This window comes from Coregonus clupeaformis, unplaced genomic scaffold, assembly GCF_020615455.1.
Source record: "Coregonus clupeaformis isolate EN_2021a unplaced genomic scaffold, ASM2061545v1 scaf1601, whole genome shotgun sequence".
NCBI classification, from domain to species: Eukaryota; Metazoa; Chordata; class Actinopteri; order Salmoniformes; family Salmonidae; genus Coregonus; species Coregonus clupeaformis.
The window spans coordinates 24,191-45,753 of record NW_025535055.1 but is presented as its reverse complement, the minus strand read 5'-3'; the positions used below and the strand labels follow the sequence as shown (position 1 = coordinate 45,753).

The window sequence follows — 21,563 nt, the reverse complement described above, 5'->3', positions numbered from 1 at the left end:
ATTCTCAAATAGCCACCCTTTGCCTCCAAACTTTTTGACTGGTAGTGTAGTTTGTGCCCGTTTAAGACAATACTCACTGGTGTTAATCTGATCTCCAGTCTCCTCCTCCTCCTTTTTCACTCCCAAAACGTCTTCCTGCTTCTCTATTATTGAGATAGCCTCCTCTTCCTCTTTTACTCCAAAAGGTTCTTCCTCTTCTTTCACTACATTCTCTTCTTCTTTCCATGTTATGGCATCTTCCTCCTTTTTGATTCTGAAAGCTTTTACCTCCTCCTCTTCCACTCTGACAACCTCTTTTCCATCTTCCTCTTTCACTGTAATATCATCCTCTTCTTCTTTCAATGTGATAGCCTCCTCTTCCTCCTTTTTCATTCTAAAGCTTCTTCCTCTCCTTTCACCAGAGCTTCTTTCTCCGTCTAGTTTAGTGAGCTCAAGCTCCGGGCGATTAACCTAGTGCAGTAGCAATTTAACACATTTGATAATTTAACAAGCAAATTACGTTTAAATGAACTAGTAGACACGTAAACATTATGTGCTAAACACTAAGATTAAATACACAAGATTGGTCTAAAGAGCTTCAATGTTTCGGTGTTATGTTCGCTAGCAAGCTACGGTCAAATCAGTACCCTTTTGTCGCTGTTGAAGAAGCTTCCCGTCCCGTCCACTAGATTATACGTCACGCAAGAAGCATCACCTGAAAGACTCACATCACCATCTGCTGACTGGAGTGGGTAACGCAGATTGGAAAATAATTTCCATTACAATGTCTATTCTGGCAAACAATTTTATAAAAGTCATTTAAAAACAACCAGATGTTATGTTTTCTCTTACTTATTACAGCCAATACTTTCCTCCAGGGCTGACCTGCCCATTAGGCAGGATTAGGAGACAGTTTGACTAGGGTGGCATATTCCGAGCTAAATTGACTAAGACACATCGCTAACAACACATGATAACACCTCATATAATTCTGCCCAAAATCAATGAAAACTTCTCTCAACTGAGTAGTTGCATATAGGCTATTTAGGGGAGTGTTGGTGTTGCCACATGACGCAGTGCCCACTTACCCAAAGGCAACGTGGACAGATAGGGCTTTACCTGTGTAGAGCACATGCCCCTTTGCCCTTCCAGTGGTGGTATAATTTGTATTCATTTTTTGTCTTCGTTTTTCTGAACCCACAAGTCGTCGTTAAATTCGCTTAAGTGATTTGTGTTTTCCTTCAACTTTCTGAAGAGGAAACAGCACAGAAATGCCGCGTCTGCATTTATCTACCACTATGTGTAGCCGTTAGCGATGATGCTAATGACAACGTCTTCTGGTTGATGGAAAGGCTTTCCCAAAAACCTTGTCAATTAAATGTTAACTACTATCTGTTCACACTATTCCCTTAAAGCCACACTCTGTAAGATACAACACCGATGTAAACAATTACGCAAATGCTTCACATTGAAATAGCACTTGACATACACACACGCACACACACAAAAACACAGAAACCACAGTGAGATTTAAAAAAATACTATTTAATCAGCGTGTACATTGAATCTGATACTCTATATTCAAACGGACATACTCAATATTGAATTAATGTCTTGAGATTGTTTTTAAAACAACATACAAATGTATTTTTGAGTAGGCTTTATCCAATTTGATTTAATATGGCAATAATGGCGCAAACAAAACCCCATATTTTCAGCAGGGGTGTAGCCCTGGCGGAGCGCAGAGGAGCGGCTCTCCCTCCCTCTTTCAATTTGAGAATACAAGGAGTTGGTCAAACTATTTCTGGACAAATTAATTCGGTTAAATTCTAAAGAAATGATTTAATTACCCCTAAAATCCCATGAAAAACGGCAGAATGACAAACCAAATAAATATAGAGTCTATAGCAGCCTAGAGGTAAATGATGGTTTCTTCCCTGTCTTCTCTCTGGCGGTGGCGAGAATGATGAACAACTATAAGCTATGTGTGGGCACTGCAGATGCCCGTCGGAGGCTTGACCAAACCAGAGTGGTCACCGCAACGCCCAAGGAGCCTGACCCTCTCTGGAACGCCCAAGGAGCCTGACCCTCTCTGCAACGCCCAAGGAGCCTGACCTTCTGCAACGCCCAAGGAGCCTGACCCTCTCTGCAACGCCCAAGGAGCCTGACCCTCTCTGGAACGCCCAAGGAGCCTGACCCTCTCTGCAACGCCCAAGGAGCCTGACCCTCTCTGGAACGCCCAAGGAGCCTGACCCTCTCTGGAACGCCCAAGGAGCCTGACCCTCTCTGCAACGCCCAAGGAGCCTGACCCCCTCTGGAACGCCCAAGGAGCCTGACCTCTCTGCAACGCCCAAGGAGCCTGACCCTCTCTGCAACGCCCAAGGAGCCTGACCCTCTCTGGAACGCCCAAGGAGCCTGACCCTCTCTGGAACGCCCAAGGAGCCTGACCCTCTCTGCAACGCCCAAGGAGCCTGACCCTCTCTGGAACGCCCAAGGAGCCTGACCCTCTCTGGAACGCCCAAGGAGCCTGACCCTCTCTGGAACGCCCAAGGAGCCTGACCCTCTCTGGAACGCCCAAGGAGCCTGACCCTCTCTGGAACGCCCAAGGAGCCTGACCCTCTGGAACGCCAAGGAGCCTGACCCTCTCTGCAACGCCCAAGGAGCCTGACCTCTCTGCAACGCCCAAGGAGCCTGACCCTCTCTGGAACGCCCAAGGAGCCTGACCCTCTCTGCAACGCCCAAGGAGCCTGACCCTCTCTGGAAGTTTCTGTAGCCCTGCTTGGGATATTTAACCTACATTGGCTATTGGTTGAGACGCAGGGCCTGCTCTAGCTTGGTGTGTCAGGGTGGGCAACTGGAAATGTGAAATGGGCCAAGTTGGAGGTAATAATGCATTTAGGTTATTGAGATGCACGAATATACCAAAACCAAAAGCTTGATTATATGGCTGTTTTAAAACGAATTTCCTGCAATTCTATGTAGTAATGATTTATGTTCACTACTGGGTCAATTGAATTGATGGCATGTTTAATCTATGCAAATAAATTCTATGAATTGATAGTTCACCTCTCTATTTTATTTTATTCTATAATAGTTTATATTGTAACCATGTTTTATTTTATTCTGTAATAGCTTATATTGTAACCATGTTTTATTTTATTTTGTAATAGCGTATATTGTAACCATGTTTTATTTTATTTTTTTAATAGCGTATATTGTAACCATGTGTTCAAGCTAATCAAATCAAAGTGTATTTATGATACAGCATAGTGTGAGCTACACAATACAATTAAATTACAATAAATAAAATAACATTTTATTGGTCACATACACGTGTTTAGCGAAATGTGAAATGCTTGTGCTTCTAGCTCCGACAGTGCAGTAATATCTAACAAGTAATATCTAACCATTTCACAACATATACCCAATACACACGAATCTAAGTAAGGAATAAATTAAGAATATATACATATATGGACAAGCGATGTCAATAAAGCTCTCCTCGCACTGCAATGATATTAAACTATATGGACAGTGCCGTGAAAAAGTATTTTCCCCCTTTCTAATTTTCTCTACTTTTGCCTATTTTTGATACTGAATGTTATCAGTTCTTCAACCAAAACTTAATATTAGATCAAGGGAACCTGAGTGAACTAATAACACAACAATGACATATTTATTTAATTTATTTCATAAACAAAGTTATGCAACACCCAATTCCCCTGTGTGAAAAAGTAATTGCCCCCTTGCACTCAATAACTGGTTGTGCCATCTTTAGCTGCAATGACTCCAACCAAATGCTTCCTGCAGTTGTTGATCAGTCTCTCACGTCGCTGTGGAGGAATTTTGTCCCAGCAGAACTGCTGTAACTCAGCGACATTTGTGGGTTTTCAAGCATGAACTGCTTGTTTCAAGTCCTGCCTCAACATCTCAATTGGGATTAGGTCTGGACTTTGTCTAGGCCATTCCAACACTTCAAATGTGTTGCTTTTTAGCCATTTTCATGTAGACTTGATTGTGTGTTTTGGATCATTGTCTTGCTGCATGACCCAGCTGTGCTTCAGCTTCAGCTCAGACAGATGGCCTGACATTCTCCTGTAGAATTCTCTAATACAGAGCAGAATTAATGGTTCCTTCTATTGAGGCAAGTCGTCCAGGTCCTGAGGCAGCAAAGCATCCCCAAACCATCACATTACCAACACCATGCTTGACCGTTTGTATATTGATGATTCTCCTTTGGTCTTGATGATCATCCTGGTGCAAACCAGAGTCAACCTTTTGGATGACTTGGGTCCCATTATGACCACTACACAAACTAACTAAATGAAACACAACAACTCAGTTCAAGAGGGTTCAAGGTTAGAATCAAGAAATGCACATTCTATTCATCTAAAAATAATTTACATTTTGAAATACAAATATCCAAATAATACAATGAACATCTAAGGGTTTATGCCTATCAATCAACATTCATAATACAAATAAAATACATGTAAAATATATTCTAATTAAATCAAATATTCTGATTTTAGATGTGATCATGTCTTGAGAAGAAAAACTAAAACAAAAGCCTATTTTAGAGTAAACTTTCATACACACAGTATATGATTTCATGTAGCATAAACCAAAAGCACAAATTCTCAGTCAAAAACATAAGTCAGAACCACAGCCTCTCTATTCTCTCGTGTGATTTCAGGTCCTCTGACTGGGAAAATGTCTTTCCACACTGAGAACATTGGAAAGAATTCTATCCTGTGTGTGTGTTCCTTCATGCCTTTTCAGGTTCACTAACTGGGTAAAACTCTTTCCACATTGGGAGCATTGGAAAGGCTTCTCTCCTGTGTGCGTTATCTCATGCTTTTTCAGTGTCCCTAACCAGGCAAAACTTTTTCCACACTGAGAGCATTGGAAAGGCTTATCTCCTGTGTGTGTCCGCTTATGTGATTTCAGATCCCCTAGCTGGGTAAATCTTTTTCCACAGTCTGAGCAGCGGTAGGGCTTCTCCCCTGTGTGTGTTCTCAAATGTCTTTTCAGGCTCCCTAACCGGGTAAAACTCTTTTCACACTGAGAGCATTGGAAAGGCCTCTCTGCTAAGTGTGTTCTCTCATGTGATTTCAGGTCCCCTGATGAGAAAAAAGTATTTTCACACTGGGAGCATTGATATGGCTTCTCGCCAGTGTGTGTTCTTTCATGCACTTTTAGATGCCCTGAGTGTCCAAAACCCTTTCCACACTGGGAGCAGTGAAAAGGCTTCTCTCCTGTGTGTGTCATCTCATGCATTTTCAGGTTCCCTAAATGGGTAAAACTCTTTCCACACAGGGAGCAGTGAAAAGGCTTCTCTCCTGTGTGTGTCATCTCATGCCTTTTCAAGTTCCCTAACTGGGTAGAACTTTTTCCACAATGAGGGCATTGGAATGGTTGTTCTCCTGTGTGTATTTTCTTGTGTTTTTTCAGATGCGATGACTGAATAAAACTATTTTCACACTGAGAGCATTGGAAAGGTCTCTCTACTAAGTGTGTTCTCTCATGTTTTTTCAAGTCCCCTGATGAGAAAAAATTATTTTCACACTGGGAGCATTGATATGGCTTCTCTCCAGTGTGTGTTCTTTCATGCACTTTTAGATGCGATAACTGGCTAAATCTCTTTCCACATTGAGAGCATTGGAATGGCCTCTCTAAAGAGTGTGTGTGTGTGTTCTCTCATGTGACTTCAGGTCCCCTGATGAGAAACATTTATTTTCACATTGGGAGCATTGATATGGCTTCTCTCCAGTGTGTGTTCTTTCATGCACTTTTAGATGCCCTGAGTATCTAAAGCACTTTCCACACTGAGAGCATTGGAAAGGCTTCTCTCCTGTGTGTATTCTTTCATGCACTTTCAGATGCGATAACTGGCTAAATCTCTTTCCACATTGAGAGCATTGGAATGGCCTCTCTAAAGAGTGTGTGTGTGTGTTCTCTCATGTGACTTCAGGTCCCCTGATGAGAAACATTTATTTTCACATTGGGAGCATTGATATGGCTTCTCTCCAGTGTGTGTTCTTTCATGCACTTTTAGATGCCCTGACTGTCCAAACCCCTTTCCACACTGGGAGCAGTGATAAGGCTTCTCCCCTGTGTGTGTTTTCTTATGTTCTTTCAGGTGTCCTAACCGGATAAATTTTTTCCCACATTGGGAGCAGTGGTGTGGTCTTGCTGGTTTGGATGTCTCTGGGTCTGGTTCCCCTGAAAGACTCTTCCCGCTCTCAGAGTGAGAGTCTGGTCTCTCTTCTGTCAAAGCAGAGTATTTGGTTAAACAGAGAGACCTGAATGAAACCTCCACATGATAAAACTGTCTATGAGGTTTAATCTAGACTAGATCCCTCAATAAAAGATCAGAGTGTGTCCATCACAGAGTTGCTGTAGTGCTTTGGAGGCTGATAAAAACACTATTAAACTTAGTGTTGTTATGCATTTATTAGACCTAATGGATAAATAGACTAGTCAGTATAGGATACATGTATTAGACCTAATGGATAAATAGACTAGTCAGTATAGGATACATGTATTAGACCTAATGGATAAATAGACTAGTCAGTATAGGATACATTTATTAGACCTAATGGATAAATAAACTAGTATAGGATACACTTTAAGTGTACATTATTGTTATTTGGTAGGTTACTAGAACTAAAGGGGCAATTTGCGGTTCAAACAACAAAACAGCGGAAACCCTGCCACTGTTTTGGTATAAAGCTGAGGGACGGGGTTGGAGAGTAACCCCTCTCAAATTCATAGACAGAGCTATGGATGCAAGGACTGACCAGAGCATGAGATCAAAATTATAGTTTTAACCCTGTTTTGAAACTCTACGTCTTTGTTTACAATTAGGCTACATTCTCCAACAATTAATGGCTAGGCCTCTATGTCACTAATTTAAAAATTACAAAAATGCATGGACCAATTGCAGATTTCTTCAGACAGAACAACATAATCAAGTGTAGAACTTCAGTATAATGCCCCTTAAAAACCACACATTATTTCAACAACTGCATAGTTTGTGCCCCTGTTTTTAAGACAGTACTCACTGGTGTTAATCTGATATTCTGTCTCCTCCTCCTGCTCTTTCACTCCAAAAATGTCTTCCTTCTTCACCTTTATTGAGATAGCATCCTCTTCCTCTCTAAAAGGTTCTTCCTCTTTTTTCACTATAACATCATCTTCTTCTTCTTTCAATATACCAGCGTCCTCTTCCTCCTTTTTCATTCTGAAAGCTTCAACCTCCTCCTCTTCCACTGTGACAGCCTCTATCCCCTCTTCCTCCTTCACTCCAAACGGATCTTTCTCTTCTTTCACTGTAACATCCTCTTCTTCTTTCAGTGTGATAGCCTCCTCTTCCTCCTTTTTCATTCTGAAAGCTTCTACCTCCTCCTCTTCCACTGTGACAGCCTCCTCTTCTTGTTTCACGGCAATGTTCAGCCCCAGAGCTTCTTTCTCCATACACCAGACCTCCTCTTCTTTAGCAGGGGAGGAGTAGTTTAGTGAGCTCATGGTCGGGGTTGTTCGCTAGCTAGTTAGCATTAGCGACTAGCCTAGTGCTAGGCTCAGTCTCAATCTTTAACAAGTTTGCAAATTATGTGAAAGTTAACCAGTAGATACGTCAACAGAAATGTGTTTAAAACACTGAGATTAGCTAATGTACATAAACATGGTCTAAAGCCTCAATCTTTCGGTTTTATGTTGGCTAGCAAGCTACTGAGGTGGTTGAAAGAGTAGCCGTGTGGTTGTTGCTGAAGAAGAGTCCTGTCCAGTCCATTGTACGTCACGCAAGAATCATCACCTGAAAGACGCACATCGCCATCTGCTGACTGGAGTGGGTAACGCAGTTTGGAAACAATATTTACTACATCGTTCGTATTGGCAAAGAATGTCGTAATAATTCAACAGTAAGCTGATATATTTAATCTTACGTCTTACAAATAAGACTTTCCTGTACACAGACGTAGAAGCTTAATATGCATATGTAGGTTATTAATAAATACTTATATGAATAGGTAATGTGTTAATACACATTTGCTCAGTTCATTTTTCACATTCGTTTTTATCTAGATGTGACCATACTATTCCCTTAAAGCCACGCTCTATGAGATACAACTCATCCTGCAAACAATAGCGCAAATGCATCACATGCAAATAACACTTGATTATCTGTAGTGATATACACTGAGTATACAAAACATTAAGAACACCTGCTCCGTCCATGACATTGACTGACTAGGTGAATCCAGGTGAAAGCTATGATCCCTTATTGATGTCACTTGTTAAATCAACATCAAACAGTGTAGATGAAGGGAAGGAGACAGGTTAAAGAAGGATTGTTAAGCTTTGAGACCTGTGAGAGATGGATTGTGTATTCAGATGGTGAATGGGCAAGACAAAATATTTAAGTGCCTTTGAACGGTGCTGCTGGGTTTTTCCCGCTCAACAGTTAGCCATGTGTACCAAGAATGGTCCACATCCCAAAGGACATCCAGCCAACTTGAAACAATTGTGGGAAGCATTTGAGTCAAAATTGGCCAGCATCCCTGTGGAACACTTTCCACACCTTGTAGAGTCCCGACGAATTGAGGCCTTTCTGAAGGAAAAAGGGGAGGGTGCAACTCAACATTAGGAAGGTGTTACAAATGTTTGGTATAATCAGTGTATCAGTGCCTTGCAAATGTTTGGACACACCTACTCATTCCAGGGTTTTTCTTTATTTGGACTATTTTCCACATTGTAGAATAATAGTGAAGACACCAAAACTATTAAATAACACATATGGAATCATGTAGTAACCAAAAAAGTGTTAAACAAATTAAAATATATTTTACATTTGAGATTCTTCAAATAGCCACCCTTTGCCTTGACGACAGCTTTGCACACAATTGACATTCTCACTTAACATTTTTTTGGTTACTACATGATTCCATATGTGTTATTTCATAGTTTTGATGTCTTCACTATTATTCTACAATGTAGGAAATAGTAAATATAAAGAAAAACCTTTGAATGAGTAGGTGTGTCCAAACTTTTGACTGGTAGTGCATATATACAGTTGAAGTCGGAAGTTTACATACACCTTAGCCAAATACATTTAGAATTATTTATTTCAGCTTTTATTTCTTTCATCACATTCCCAGTGGGTCAGAAGTTTACATACACTCAATTAGTATTTGGTAGCATTGCCTTTAAATTGTTTAACTTGGGTCAAATGTTTCGGGTAGCCTTCCACAAGCTTCCCACAATAAGTTGGGTGAAGGCCCATTCCTCCTGACAGAGCTGGTGTAACTGAGTCAGGTTTGTAGGCCTACTTGCTTGCACACGCTTTTCAGTTCTGCCCACATATTTTCTATAGGATTGAGGTCAGGGCTTTGTGATGGCCACTCCAATACCTTGACTTTGTTGTCCTTAAGCCATTTTGCCACAACTGTGGAAGTATGCTTGGGGTCATTGTCCATTTGGAAGACCCATTTGCGAACAAGCTTTAACTTCCTGACTGATGTCTTGAGATGTTGCTTCAATATATCCACATAATTGTCCTTCCTCATGATGCAATCTATTTTGTGAAGTGCACCAGTCCCTCCTGCAGCAAAGCACCCCCACAGCATGATGCTGCCACCCCCGTGCTTCACGGTTGGGATGGTGTTCTTCGGCTTGCAAGCCACACCCTTTTTCCTCCAAACATTATTATAGCCAAACAGTTCTATTTTTGTTTAATCAGACCAGAGGACATTTATCCAAAAAGTACGTTCTTTGTCCCCATGTGCAGTCGCAAACCGTAGTCTGGATTTTTGTATGGCAGTTTTGGAGCAGTGGCTTCTTCCTTGCTGAGCAGCCTTTCAGGTTATGTTGATATAGGACTTGTTCTACTGTGGATATAGATACTTTTGTACCTGTTTCCTCCAGCATCTTCACAAGGTCCTTTGCTGTTGTTCTGGGATTGATTTGCACTTTTCGCATCAAAGTACGTTCATCTCTCGGAGACAGAACGCGTCTCCTCCTGAGCGGTATGACGGCTGTGTGGTCCCATGGTGTATATACTTGCGTACTATTGTTTGTAAAGATGAACGTGGTACCTTCAGGCGTTTGGAAATTGCTCCCAAGGATGAACCAGACTTGTGGGGATCTACAATTTTCTTTCTGAGGTCTTGGCTGATTTATTTAGATTTTCCCTTGATGTCAAGCAAAGAGTCACTGAGTTTTATGGTAGGCCTTGAAATACATCCACAGGTATACCTCCAATTGACTCAAATGATGTCAATTAGCCTATCAGAAGCTTCTAAAGCCATTACATCATTTTTTTGGAATTTTTCAAGCTGTTTAAAGGCACAGTCAACTAAGTGTATGTGAACTTCTGACCCACTGGAAATGTGATACAGTGAATTATAAGTGAAATAATCTGTCTGTAAACAATTGTTGGAAAAAATTACTCGTGTCATGCACAAAGTAGATGTCCTAACCGACTTGCCAAAACCATAGTTTGTTAACAAGAACTTTGTGGAGTAGTTGAAAAACGAGTTTTAATGACTCCAACCTAAGTGTATGTAAACTTCCGACTTCAACTGTATATGGAAAAACACACAAGTGTACGAGCAGTATGTGTGTTCGCTCATGAACTTTAAGTAGCCTATATTTCATGTGATATATTCCTTTCCACACTGAGAGCAGTGGTAATACATAGAACATTTAGAACCAACAAGACTCTTCCTAGAGCTGGCCGCCCGCAAACTGAGCAATCGGGGGAGAAGGGCCTTGGTAAGGGAGGTGACCAAGAAACCGATGGTCACTCTGACAGAGCTCCAGAATACCTCTGTGGAGATGAGAGAACCTTCCAGAAGAACAACCATCTCTGCAGCACTCCACCAATCTGACCTTTATGGTAGAGTGTCCAGACGGAAGCCACTTTTCCATAAAAGGCACATCACAGCCCTCTTTGAGTTTGCCAAAAGGCACCTAAAGCACTCTCAGACCATGAGAAACAAGATTGAACTCTTTGGCCTGAATGCCAAGCGTCACGTCTGGAGGAAAGTTTGGCAACATCCCTACGGTGAAGAATGGTGGTGGCAAAATCATGCTGTGGGGATGTTTTTCAGCGGCAGGGACTGGGAGACTAGTCAGGATCGAGGGAAAGATGAACAGAGCAAAGAGAGAGATCCTTGATGAAAACCTGCTCCAGAGCGCTCAGGACCTCAGACTGGGGCGAAGGTTCACCTTCCAACAGGACAACGACCCTAAGCACACAGCCAAGACAACGCAGGAGTGACTTTGGGAGAAGACTCTGAATGTCCTTGAGTGACCCAGCCAGAGGCCGGACTTGAACCCGATCGAACATCTCTGGAGAGACCTGAAAATAGCTGTGCAGCAACGCTCCCCATCCAACCTGACAGCGCTTGAGAGGATCTGCAGAGAAGAATGGGAGAAACTCCCCAAATACAGGTGTGCCAAGCTTGTAGCGTCATACCCAAGATGACTCAAGGCTGTTATCGCTTCCAAAGCTGCGTCAACAAAGTACGGAGTAAAGGGTCTGAATACTTATGTAAATGTTATATTCCCGTTTAGTATTTTTCATAAATTAGCAAACATTCCTAAAAACCTGTTTTTGCTTTGTAGAAAAATGAACATTCAATTATTTGTTAACAGCTCTGGTGGAAATTCCTGCATTCAGCATGCCAATTGCACACTCCCTCAAAACGTATGTTACGAACCCCGTGGCTTTGAACGTCTAGGGTGATGGACATGAGACCCGTAACATAATTCATGTAAATTATAAGTGTGGCATGGAACAGTGAGAACAAATATGACACAACAACCATGAACTACCGTCAAACACAAATGGTTTATTTCTGAACACACGGTAAAGGTTTGGGAAAAAGGGCTGAGCAGGACCCAAGAAATGAAACAATAGTGTAAAACACCCCTAAACTGATCTTGCCTGCCTCAAGAACCGCTAGGCTACTGCTACCATACAAAACTTTTTATGAGACCTAAATCTCTGTCGATATGCCTCAGGAACAAGCTCATAGGCACGAAGAACAGTAGCTTTGACCACTTCATAATTCAAACTGTCTTCAAGAGGTAGCGCTGCCAGAACCTCTTGGGCTTTACCTGTTAGTTTACACTGAAGTAATAGGCACCATACCTCTTCGGGCCATTTCAATGCTACCGCTATCCGTTCAAACACACTGAAATAGGAATCAACCTCTGACTCCCCTGAACACAGGTACCAAGGTGATCTGCCTACTAATATCAAACGTAGCAGATGACACAGCTGGTGAGGATGGCTCACTAGCAGGCATAGTATTAGCAGAGACTAACCTCGCTGTTTCTGCCTCTAGTTCCATTTTACGCATCTCCAGTTCCATCTTACGCGTCTCCAGTTCTTGATCAAGCCTACGCGTCTCCAGTTCCATCTTACGCGTCTCCAGTTTGTCTAGCCTGATTTGTGCCCGCTCTTCCGCCTCCATTTGGAGCCGTGTCAAGCGGACATCCATCCTGGCATCACTGTCAGTCAGTGGGGAGAGTGGGTCATAACGGGGCAATGTGGCCGGAGCCTTAGCCTCGTCCTCAGACACTGATGGGCTTACAGGAACAGCCACCACCTCCCCTACAGGAGCAGCAGACTCAGGCGGCGGTAACTCAAGCACTCGCTCGTTCAACAATATCGCTAGCACTACTTCCCCTAACTTCTGCTTTCACTAAACCCCTCGGTATGGGTACAGAAAAGTGGTCAGCCAAAACCTGTAGATCCACTCTACGGCAATTCTCAAAAACCTCCCACGTAGGGTTTTCCAAAAATGCATCCAACTCAAAAGTAGCCATCCTACTAGCAACACGAGCCGTCGACTACTGAACACAAAAAAAAACAGGTAGTTACAGCTGCCAAGCTCAACACTGAACCAGACACTTACTAATTTGCATGAGTAGCAGGGGATAGATCCCAGACGAGCCCCCACTTTATGTTACGAACCCCGTGGCTTTGAACGTCTAGGGTGATGGACATGAAACCCGTAACATAATTCATGTAAATTATAAGTGTGGCATGGAACAGTGAGAACAAATATGACACAACAACCATGAACTACCGTCAAACACAAATGGTTTATTTCTGAACACACGGTAAAGGTTTGGGAAAAAGGGCTGAGCAGGACCCAAGAAATGAAACAATAGTGTAAAAACACCCTAAACTGATCTTGCCTGCCTCAAGAACCGCTAGGCTACTGCTACCATACAAAAATACAGTGGGTGGTCCGCTCAGGTCTAACTAGTGTTTATAGACAGTTCTTTCTACGGGAAATGTATGCCCAAGGGCAGCTAGCTCAAACTCCCCTTTTCCCAGAAACACACAATAGTTACCAAACAGAGTAACCAGCAAATTAATGAGTACTCTAAACACAGGACATCACAGTATCCATTACTCACATACAAAACAGTGGTCTAACAAAATTACCAACCAGAGTAACCGGCAACTTAGTGAGTGAACAAAAACAGGACACCACAGTGTCCATACTCACATACAGAAATATTCTCTCTCTCACAACAAACACAAGTGACTGGTTTTTATATAATGGGATGTGTGATCGAAAAAACGAGTAACAGGTGGTGCAATGCACAGGAATGTTCACTGATTGGTCCAATCAGCAGACACCTCAACGACCACCAATCAGGAACATACAGGACACCTGTGATTAGGGCAGAAGGAGTAGAAACACACAAAAACACAGGATACCTGTATCCGTAACAACGTAAGACATCTGTAGCATTGTGTTGTGACAAAGCTGCACATTTTAGAGTGGCCTTTTATTGTCCCCAGCACAAGGTGCACCTGTGTAATGATCATGCTGTTTAATCAGCTTCGTGATATGCCACAACTGCCAGGTGGATGGATTATCTTGGCAAAGGAGAAATGCTCACTAACAGGGATGTAAACAAATGTGTGCACAAAATTTGAAAGAAATACGCTTTTTTGTGCGTATGGGAAATTTCTGGTTTCTTTTATTTCAGCTCAAACATGGGACCAACACTTTACATGTTGCGTTTATATTTCTTGTTCAGTATACAATGAGTAAAATAGGACTAAAATGACCAAAACTGCACACAAATTGTCTAGAGTTTTAGTCGACTGATAATAACTAAAGCTAAGAAGAATGAAATTACTAAAATGGGACTAAGACTAAAAGGTATTTTAGTCATAAAGACTAAAACTACATCCCAAAATAGGTGACAGAATGAACACTGCCCCAACCCTCCCTCCACCCCTCCCTCTGACCTCAGTGTGTTGCTCCAGAGAGCCTCATAACACAGCCCTCCCATTGAACCTCATCATTTCACTGGTCCATGCAAAAAAGATTGAGGGTTCCTGACTCAGTGAATCTCTTCCCACATTGATCACAACTAAAAGCCATCTCTCCTGTGTGTTCTCTTGTGTACAGTCAGTTTAGTTGACTGAGTGAATTTCTTCCCACATTGATCACATTTAAAAGGCTTCTCTCCTCTGTGTGTCCGCTGGTGTGATTGCAGACTGCTCTTCATAGTGAAACTCTTGTCACACTGATCACAGCTGTGAGGTTTCTCTCCGGTGTGAATCCTCCTGTGGTATGTCAACCCCCCACTCTGAGTGAATCTCTTCCCGCAGTCGGTGCAGACGAACGGTTTCTCTCCCGTGTGTCTCATCTGGTGGTACTTCAGATGCTGTGGGGAGCTGAAGCTGCGCTCGCAGAGGGTGCAATGGTAGGGTGTCCCACTGTGTTTGCGCTGAACGTGGCATCTCAGGTCCACTAAACACTTGAAGCTCTTGCCGCACTCAGAGCAGTAGTGAGTTTTCTCCGCTGTGTGTCTCTGTTGGTGGTCAGTCAGTTGACCTTTAGTGATGAAACCCTTCTTACAGTCAGAGCAGTGGTAAGGCTTCTCTCCTGTGTGTGTTAACTGATGTGTTTTTAGGTTGCCTGAGAGAGTGAAACTCTTCCCGCAGTCAGAGCAGTGGTGAGATTTCTCCCCTGTGTGTGTCAGCTGGTGTCTAGTAAGGTGACCCTTAATGGTGAAACACTTGTCACACACTGAGCAGCTGTACGGCCTCTCTCCTGTGTGGATTCTCTGGTGATTCTTTAAGGAATCAGATCTGGAGAAACAAAAAAATCAATTTTCAGTATGATTTCATATACACAATTTGATTTCATGTGGCATAAACAAAACACAAATGATCAGTCAAAAACACAAGTCAGAACTCTATTCTCATGTGATGTCTTCTCTCATGTACTGTGTGTTTTCTCTCATGCTGATCCCCGCTCGCCATCACGTCAATGGAGCAATGGTGAGGCTTCTCTCCAGAGTGCATTGTCTTATGTATTTTTATGTTCCCTAACTTAGTAAAACTCTTTCCACAGTGGGAGCAGTGGTGTGGTCTTGCTGGTTTGGACGTCTCTGGCTCTGGTTCCTCTGAGTCTGGTCTCTCTTCTGTCAAAGACAAACAGAGTATTTGGTTAAACAGAGAAACCTGAATGAAACCTCCACGTGATAAAACTGTCTTCCGTTTGGGCTAATATAGGCATAGCTATTGATTCTTGGAGAATATGTATATATAAATATATTGGGCTAGGCCTAAATATAAATCATTTAAAAGTTACAAAAAATGTATGTAACAATCGCAGATTGCCCCTTTAACAATTCCTACAGTACTGAAAGAACTTCAGTAGTCTGGCTGAAGTGCGACCCATGTTACTACACAGCGAGCTGTGACTCACTGGCCTGGAAACTCCTGCTAAAAGGGGAGGTTAGCTCAAATTTTTAGCAACTTTGAGCAACTTTTTGATTGGTTTTCATATGCACGCTATTTGCATGCCCAACACCCTCCACCCTTCCTCGTCAATTTGCTACGCCCCCCCCCCCCACTACAGAGGTAAACAAGCCAAGCTAAAGTTAGGCTAGTTGGCTAGCTAACTAAAACTGTGGGAAGAAAAACTCTGATGGAGCTTTCTGAAAAGGAGACGCAACGCTGCCACATAATGATGACCAATTTAGGAATTAAAATAGTAGCAACTTGAAGCATTTCAAGCCTTTCTGCGAGGGGAGATTGTATTGGCGGTCAAGCCTTTGTGCGAGGGGAGATTGTATTGGCGGTCAAGCCTTTGTGCGAGGGGAGATTGTATTGGCGGTCAAGCCTTTGTGCGAGGGGAGATTGTATTGGCGGTCTTGCCAACAGGCGTAGGGGAAAAGCCTAATTATGCGCCCTATTCATAATGTTAGCGGCAAACGCAGTTGTGTAAAGTACTTAAGTAAATACTTTAAAGTACTACTTAAGTCGTTTTTTGTGGGTATATGTACTTTACTATTTATATTTTTGACAACTTTTACTTCACTACATTCCTAAAGAAAATAATGTACTTTTTACTCCATACATTTTCCCTGACACCCAGAAGTACTCGTTACATTTTTTATGCTTAGCAGGACAGGAAAATGGTCCAATTCACACGCTTATTAAGAAAACATCCCTGGTCATCCCTACTGCCTCTGATCTGGCGGACTCACTAAACACACATGCTTTGTTTGTAAATGATGTCTGAGTGTTGGAGTGTGCCCCTGGCTTTCCATCCAATTTTTTTTTTACATACATACATTTCTTTCCATTAAATAATTATACTATTATTAATCATAATAATATTAATGGCGCCATCTGTTTGGCTTAATATAAGGAATTTGAAATGATTTGTACTTTTACTTTTGATACTTAAGTAAATTTAAAACCAAATACTTTTACTCAAGTAGTATTTTACTGGGTGACTTTCACTTTTACTTGAGTCATTTTCTATTACTTTTACTGAAGTATGACAATTGGGTCCTTTTTCCACCACTGGTCAAACGATGTCCAAACTCCAAAGGTTTGTGCTAGCTACTGTGTGTGCTTGGTTATCCCGGAAGGGCTGGCTGGAACCGGAAGAGCTGGGGCTGTCCTATGTAAAGCAATATATCATGAATCGTTCCATTTGAAACGCGGATATCCAACCACCGTAGGGTGCCGCCTTGAAGTCTGAGCGCACAGCCCCTTCATTATAGTTAATAATAATAATAATAATAATAATAATATGCCATTTAGCAGACGCTTTTATCCAAAGCGACTTACAGTCATGCGTGCATACATTTTTGTGTATGGGTGGTCCCGGGGATCGAACCCACTACCCTGGCGTTACAAGCGCCGTGCTCTACCAGCTGAGCTACAGAGGACCACTGCTTCGTGCAACACATCAAAACAGCCGTTCCAACCTCTCAAGTCAAGGACGTAGAGTGGCTGGTGTTAGCAAGACTAGAACTTCAATAGAATGCCCATCAAAAAAAACACATTAGTTCACAAAGTGTTTGTGCCCCTGTTTTTAAGAAAATACTCACTGGTGTTAATCAGATATTTAGTCTCCTCCTCCCCTTCCACTCCCAAAACCTCTTCCTCCTCTTTTATTGAGATTTCCTCCTCTTCCTCTTTCACTCCAAAAGGTTCTACCGCTTCTTTCACTGTAACATCCTCCTCCTCTTTCAATCTGATGGCCTCCTCTTCCTCCTTTTTCATTCTGAAAGCTTCTACCTCCTCCTCTTCCACTGTGATAGCCTCTATCCCCTCTTCCACTCCAAAAGGTTCTTTCTCTTCTTTCACTGTAACATCCTCCTCTTCTTTTTTCAATGTGATAGCCTCTTCTTCCCCCTTTATCATTCTGAAAGGTTTTTCCTCTCCTTTCACTGCAATATCCTCCTCTTCCTCTTTTACGACAATGTTCAGCCCCAGAGCTTCTTTCTCCGTCCAGCAGACCTCCTCTTCTTTAGCAGGGCGGGAGTAGCTTTGTGAGATCATGGTCGTGAATGTTAGCTAGCTAGCATTGGGGATTAGCCTAGTGCTAGGGTCAGTATCAATCTTAACAAATGTACAATTTTAACAAGCAACTTACGTTTGAGTTAACTATCTAGTAGATACAAAAACAGGATTGTGTTAAAAACACCGAGATTTATATACACAAAAATCGTCTAAAGAGCTTCATTGTTTCGGTTTTCTGCTGGCTAGGTGTTTGTATCAGAAGCTGGGTTGTTGTTGTGGAAGACGCGTCCCTTCCCGTCCACTAGATTACACGTCACTTATTCTTCTTCTATGGTATATCGGCGGTCCGCAAATAAACGTTTAAGGTGCATGCCGCCCCCTACTGTGCTGGAGTGTGTGGTCAATCACGGTTTAGATTAGCTCTACGTTTGTATACTGTATACAGTATATAAATGATAAAAATGATATTTTCTACCTGCAGGCTGCAATGTTTTTATTTGTTGGCTTTATGTAGGCTATCTTTACATAGTTGGCAATGGAAATATAAGTACTTTTAGATTTGTATAACTTTCATTTAGATATATTTTTTATTAATCACATGACAATAATTTTGAGACAGAAATACTTTAATATAAAATAAATTTAACAGTTCCACAAAAATGTGCATATGACAATCATAACTGGCACGTAGATCGGTAGAAATGGTAAGATAAATTGGCACTCCAAATGGAAAACGTTGCCGACCCCTGGTGAAGCCTATTACCGGCAACTTCAGGCAGAATCTGTGAAGGCATCAGTGGGAGGAGGAAGTGGTTCGGGAACAGGATTTTTTCTTCTGGTTAGGCTATCTTGATCTCTGGCTCCCCCTTGAGTCATTTGTGTGTCTTAATTATTTAATCACATTGTGCTTAAAGCATCAGACAAGCTCAGTAGCCTGCATATAGTTGATTTTATTAAAACACATAGTGTGTTTAAATATTGAAAAATACACATTTTAAAATGTAGACCAGTCGGGGACAGCCTTAATTCAATAAATCAAAACCCAGAATCAAAATTAACATTTACATTTACATTTTAGTCATTTAGCAGACGCTCTTATCCAGAGCGACTTACAGGAGCAATTAGGGTTAAGTGCCTTGCTCAAGGGCACATTTACGTCATTAGCAGACGCTCTAGTCCAGAGCGACTCACAAATTGGTGCATTCACCCTATAGCCAGTGGGAAAACCACTTCACAATTTTTTTGGGGGGGGTAGAAGGATTACTTTATCCTATCCCAGGTAATCCTTAAAGAGGTGGGGTTTCAAAATGTCTCCGGAAGGTGGTGAGTGACTCCGCTGTCCTGGCTCGTGAGGGAGCTTGTTCCACCATTGGGGTGCCAGAGCAGCGAACAGTTTTGACTGGGCTGAGCGGGAACTATGCTTCCGCAGAGGAAGGGAGCCAGCAGGCCAGAGGTGGATGAACGCACTAACCTCGTTTGGGTGTAGGGACTGATCAGAGAGCCCGAAGGTACAGAGGTGCCGTTCCCTCACTGCTCCATAGGCAAGCACCATGGTCTTGTAACGGATGCGAGCTTCAACTGGAAGCCAGTGGAGTGTGCGGAGGAGGGGGGTGAAGTGAGAGAACTTGGGAAGGTTGAACACCAGACGGGCTGCGGCATTCTGGATGGGTTGTAGGGGGTTTAATGGCACAAATACTGGCTGCGTTCCGAATTCTCTGTAACCCTTTTTGATAACTAAAGATCTGATTGTTTCTGATTGTGCAAGATTCTCTTGAAATACCAACATCCAAATCATATAATGAACATCTATGGGTGTATACAATCAATCAAAACGCATAATCAAAATAAATTATAATATTCTGATTTTCGATGTGATCATGTCTTGAGAAGAAAAGAACAACAAAAGTAGGCCTATTTTTGAGTAAACTTTCATACATACAATTTGATTTCATGTAGCATAAACCAAAAGCACAAATTCTCAGTCAAAAACACAAGTCAGAACACAGCCTCTATTCTCTCATGTGATTTCAGGTCCTCTGACTGGGAAAATGTATTTCCACACTGAGAACATTGGAAAGGCTTCTATCCTGTGTGTGTTCCTGCATGCCTTTTCAGGCTTGCTTTCTGGGTAAAACTCTTTGCACATTGGGAGCATTGGAAAGGCCTCTCTACTAAGTGTGTTCTCTCATGTGTTTTCAAGTTCCCTAACTGGGTAAAACTTTTTCCACACTGGGAACATTGGAATGGTTGTTCTCCTGTGTGTATTATCTTATGTTTTATCAGATGTGATGACTGAATAAATGTCTTTCCACACTGGGAACATTGGAATGGTTGTTCTCCTGTGTGTATTCTCTTGTGCTCTTTTAGATGTGATGACTGAATAAATCTCTTTCCACACTGGGAACATTGGAAAGGCCTCTCTCTAATGTGTTCTCTCATGTTTTTCCCTCTTTCACACTTTTACATGCCCTGAGTGTCTAAAACCCTTTCCACACTGAGAGCATTGGAAAGGCTTCTCTCCTGTGTGTATTCTTTCATGCTCTTTCAGATGCGATGACTGGATAAATCTCTTTCTACACTGGGAGCATTGGAAAGGCCTCTCAACAGAGTGTGTTCCCTCATGTGATTTCAGGTCCCCTGATGATACATATTTATTTTCACACCAGGAGCATTGATATGGCTTCTCTCCAGTGTGTGTTCTTTCATTCACTTTTAGATTCCCTGACTGTCCAAATCCATTTCCATACTGGGAGCATTGGTGTGGTCTTGCTGGTTTGGACGTCGTTGGGGCTGCTTCCCCTAAAGGACTCTTCCCGCTGTCAGAGTGAGAGTCTGGTCTCTCTTCTGCCAAAGATTAACAGAGTATTTGGTTAAACAGAGAGACCTGAATGAAACCTCCACATGATAAAACTGTCTATGAGGTTTAATCTAGACTAGATCCCTCAATAAATCAGAAGAGCGTGTCATCACAGAGTGGCTGTAGTGCTTTGGAGGCTAATAAAAACACTATTACACTTAGTGTTATTATGCATGTATTAGACCTAATGGATAAATAGACTAGTCAGTATAGGATACATTTATTAGACCTAATGGATAAATAGACTAGTCAGTATAGGATACATTTATTAGACCTAATGGATAAATAGACTAGTCAGTATAGGATGCATTTATTAGACCTAATGGATAAATAGACTAGTCAGTATAGGATACATTTATTAGACTTAATGGATAAATAGACTAGTCAGTATAGGATACATTTATTAGACCTAATGGATAAATAGACTAGTCAGAATAGGATACATTTATTAGACCTAATGGATAAATAGACTAGTCAGTATAGGATACATTTATTAGACCTAATGGATAAATAGACTAGTCAGTATAGGATACATTTATTAGACCTAATGGATAAATAGACTAGTCAGAATAGGATACATTTATTAGACCTAATGGATAAATAGACTAGTCAGTATAGGATACATTTATTAGACCTAATGGATAAATAGACTAGTCAGTATAGGATACATTTATTAGACCTAATGGATAAATAGACTAGTCAGTATAGGATACATGTATTAGACCTAATGGATAAATAGACTAGTCAGTATAGGATACATTTATTAGACCTAATGGATAAATAGAATAGTCAGTATAGGATACATTTATTAGACCTAATGGATAAATAGACTAGTCAGTATAGGATACATTTATTAGACCTAATGGATAAATAGACTAGTCAGTATAGGATACATTTATTAGACCTAATGGATAA

The 21,563-nt window shown here is 41.7% G+C and overlaps 1 protein-coding gene and 1 pseudogene across 1 annotated transcript; both read right to left on the bottom strand.

The window, feature by feature from the left end:
• Window positions 1-1,388: 1,388 nt before the first annotated feature.
• LOC123487285 lies at window positions 1,389-7,224 on the bottom strand (annotated as a pseudogene).
• Window positions 7,225-13,986: 6,762 nt separating this feature from the next.
• LOC121533048 (gastrula zinc finger protein XlCGF17.1) lies at window positions 13,987-15,429 on the bottom strand. The gene is made up of 2 exons (XM_045218475.1): window positions 15,254-15,429; window positions 13,987-15,115 (listed from the first exon to the last, which is right to left on the bottom strand). The coding sequence occupies exons 1-2, from the start codon at window positions 15,268-15,270 to the stop codon at window positions 14,392-14,394; spliced, it is 741 nt and encodes a 246-aa protein (XP_045074410.1). The 5' UTR covers window positions 15,271-15,429; the 3' UTR covers window positions 13,987-14,391.
• Between the last annotated feature and the right edge of the window lie 6,134 nt (window positions 15,430-21,563).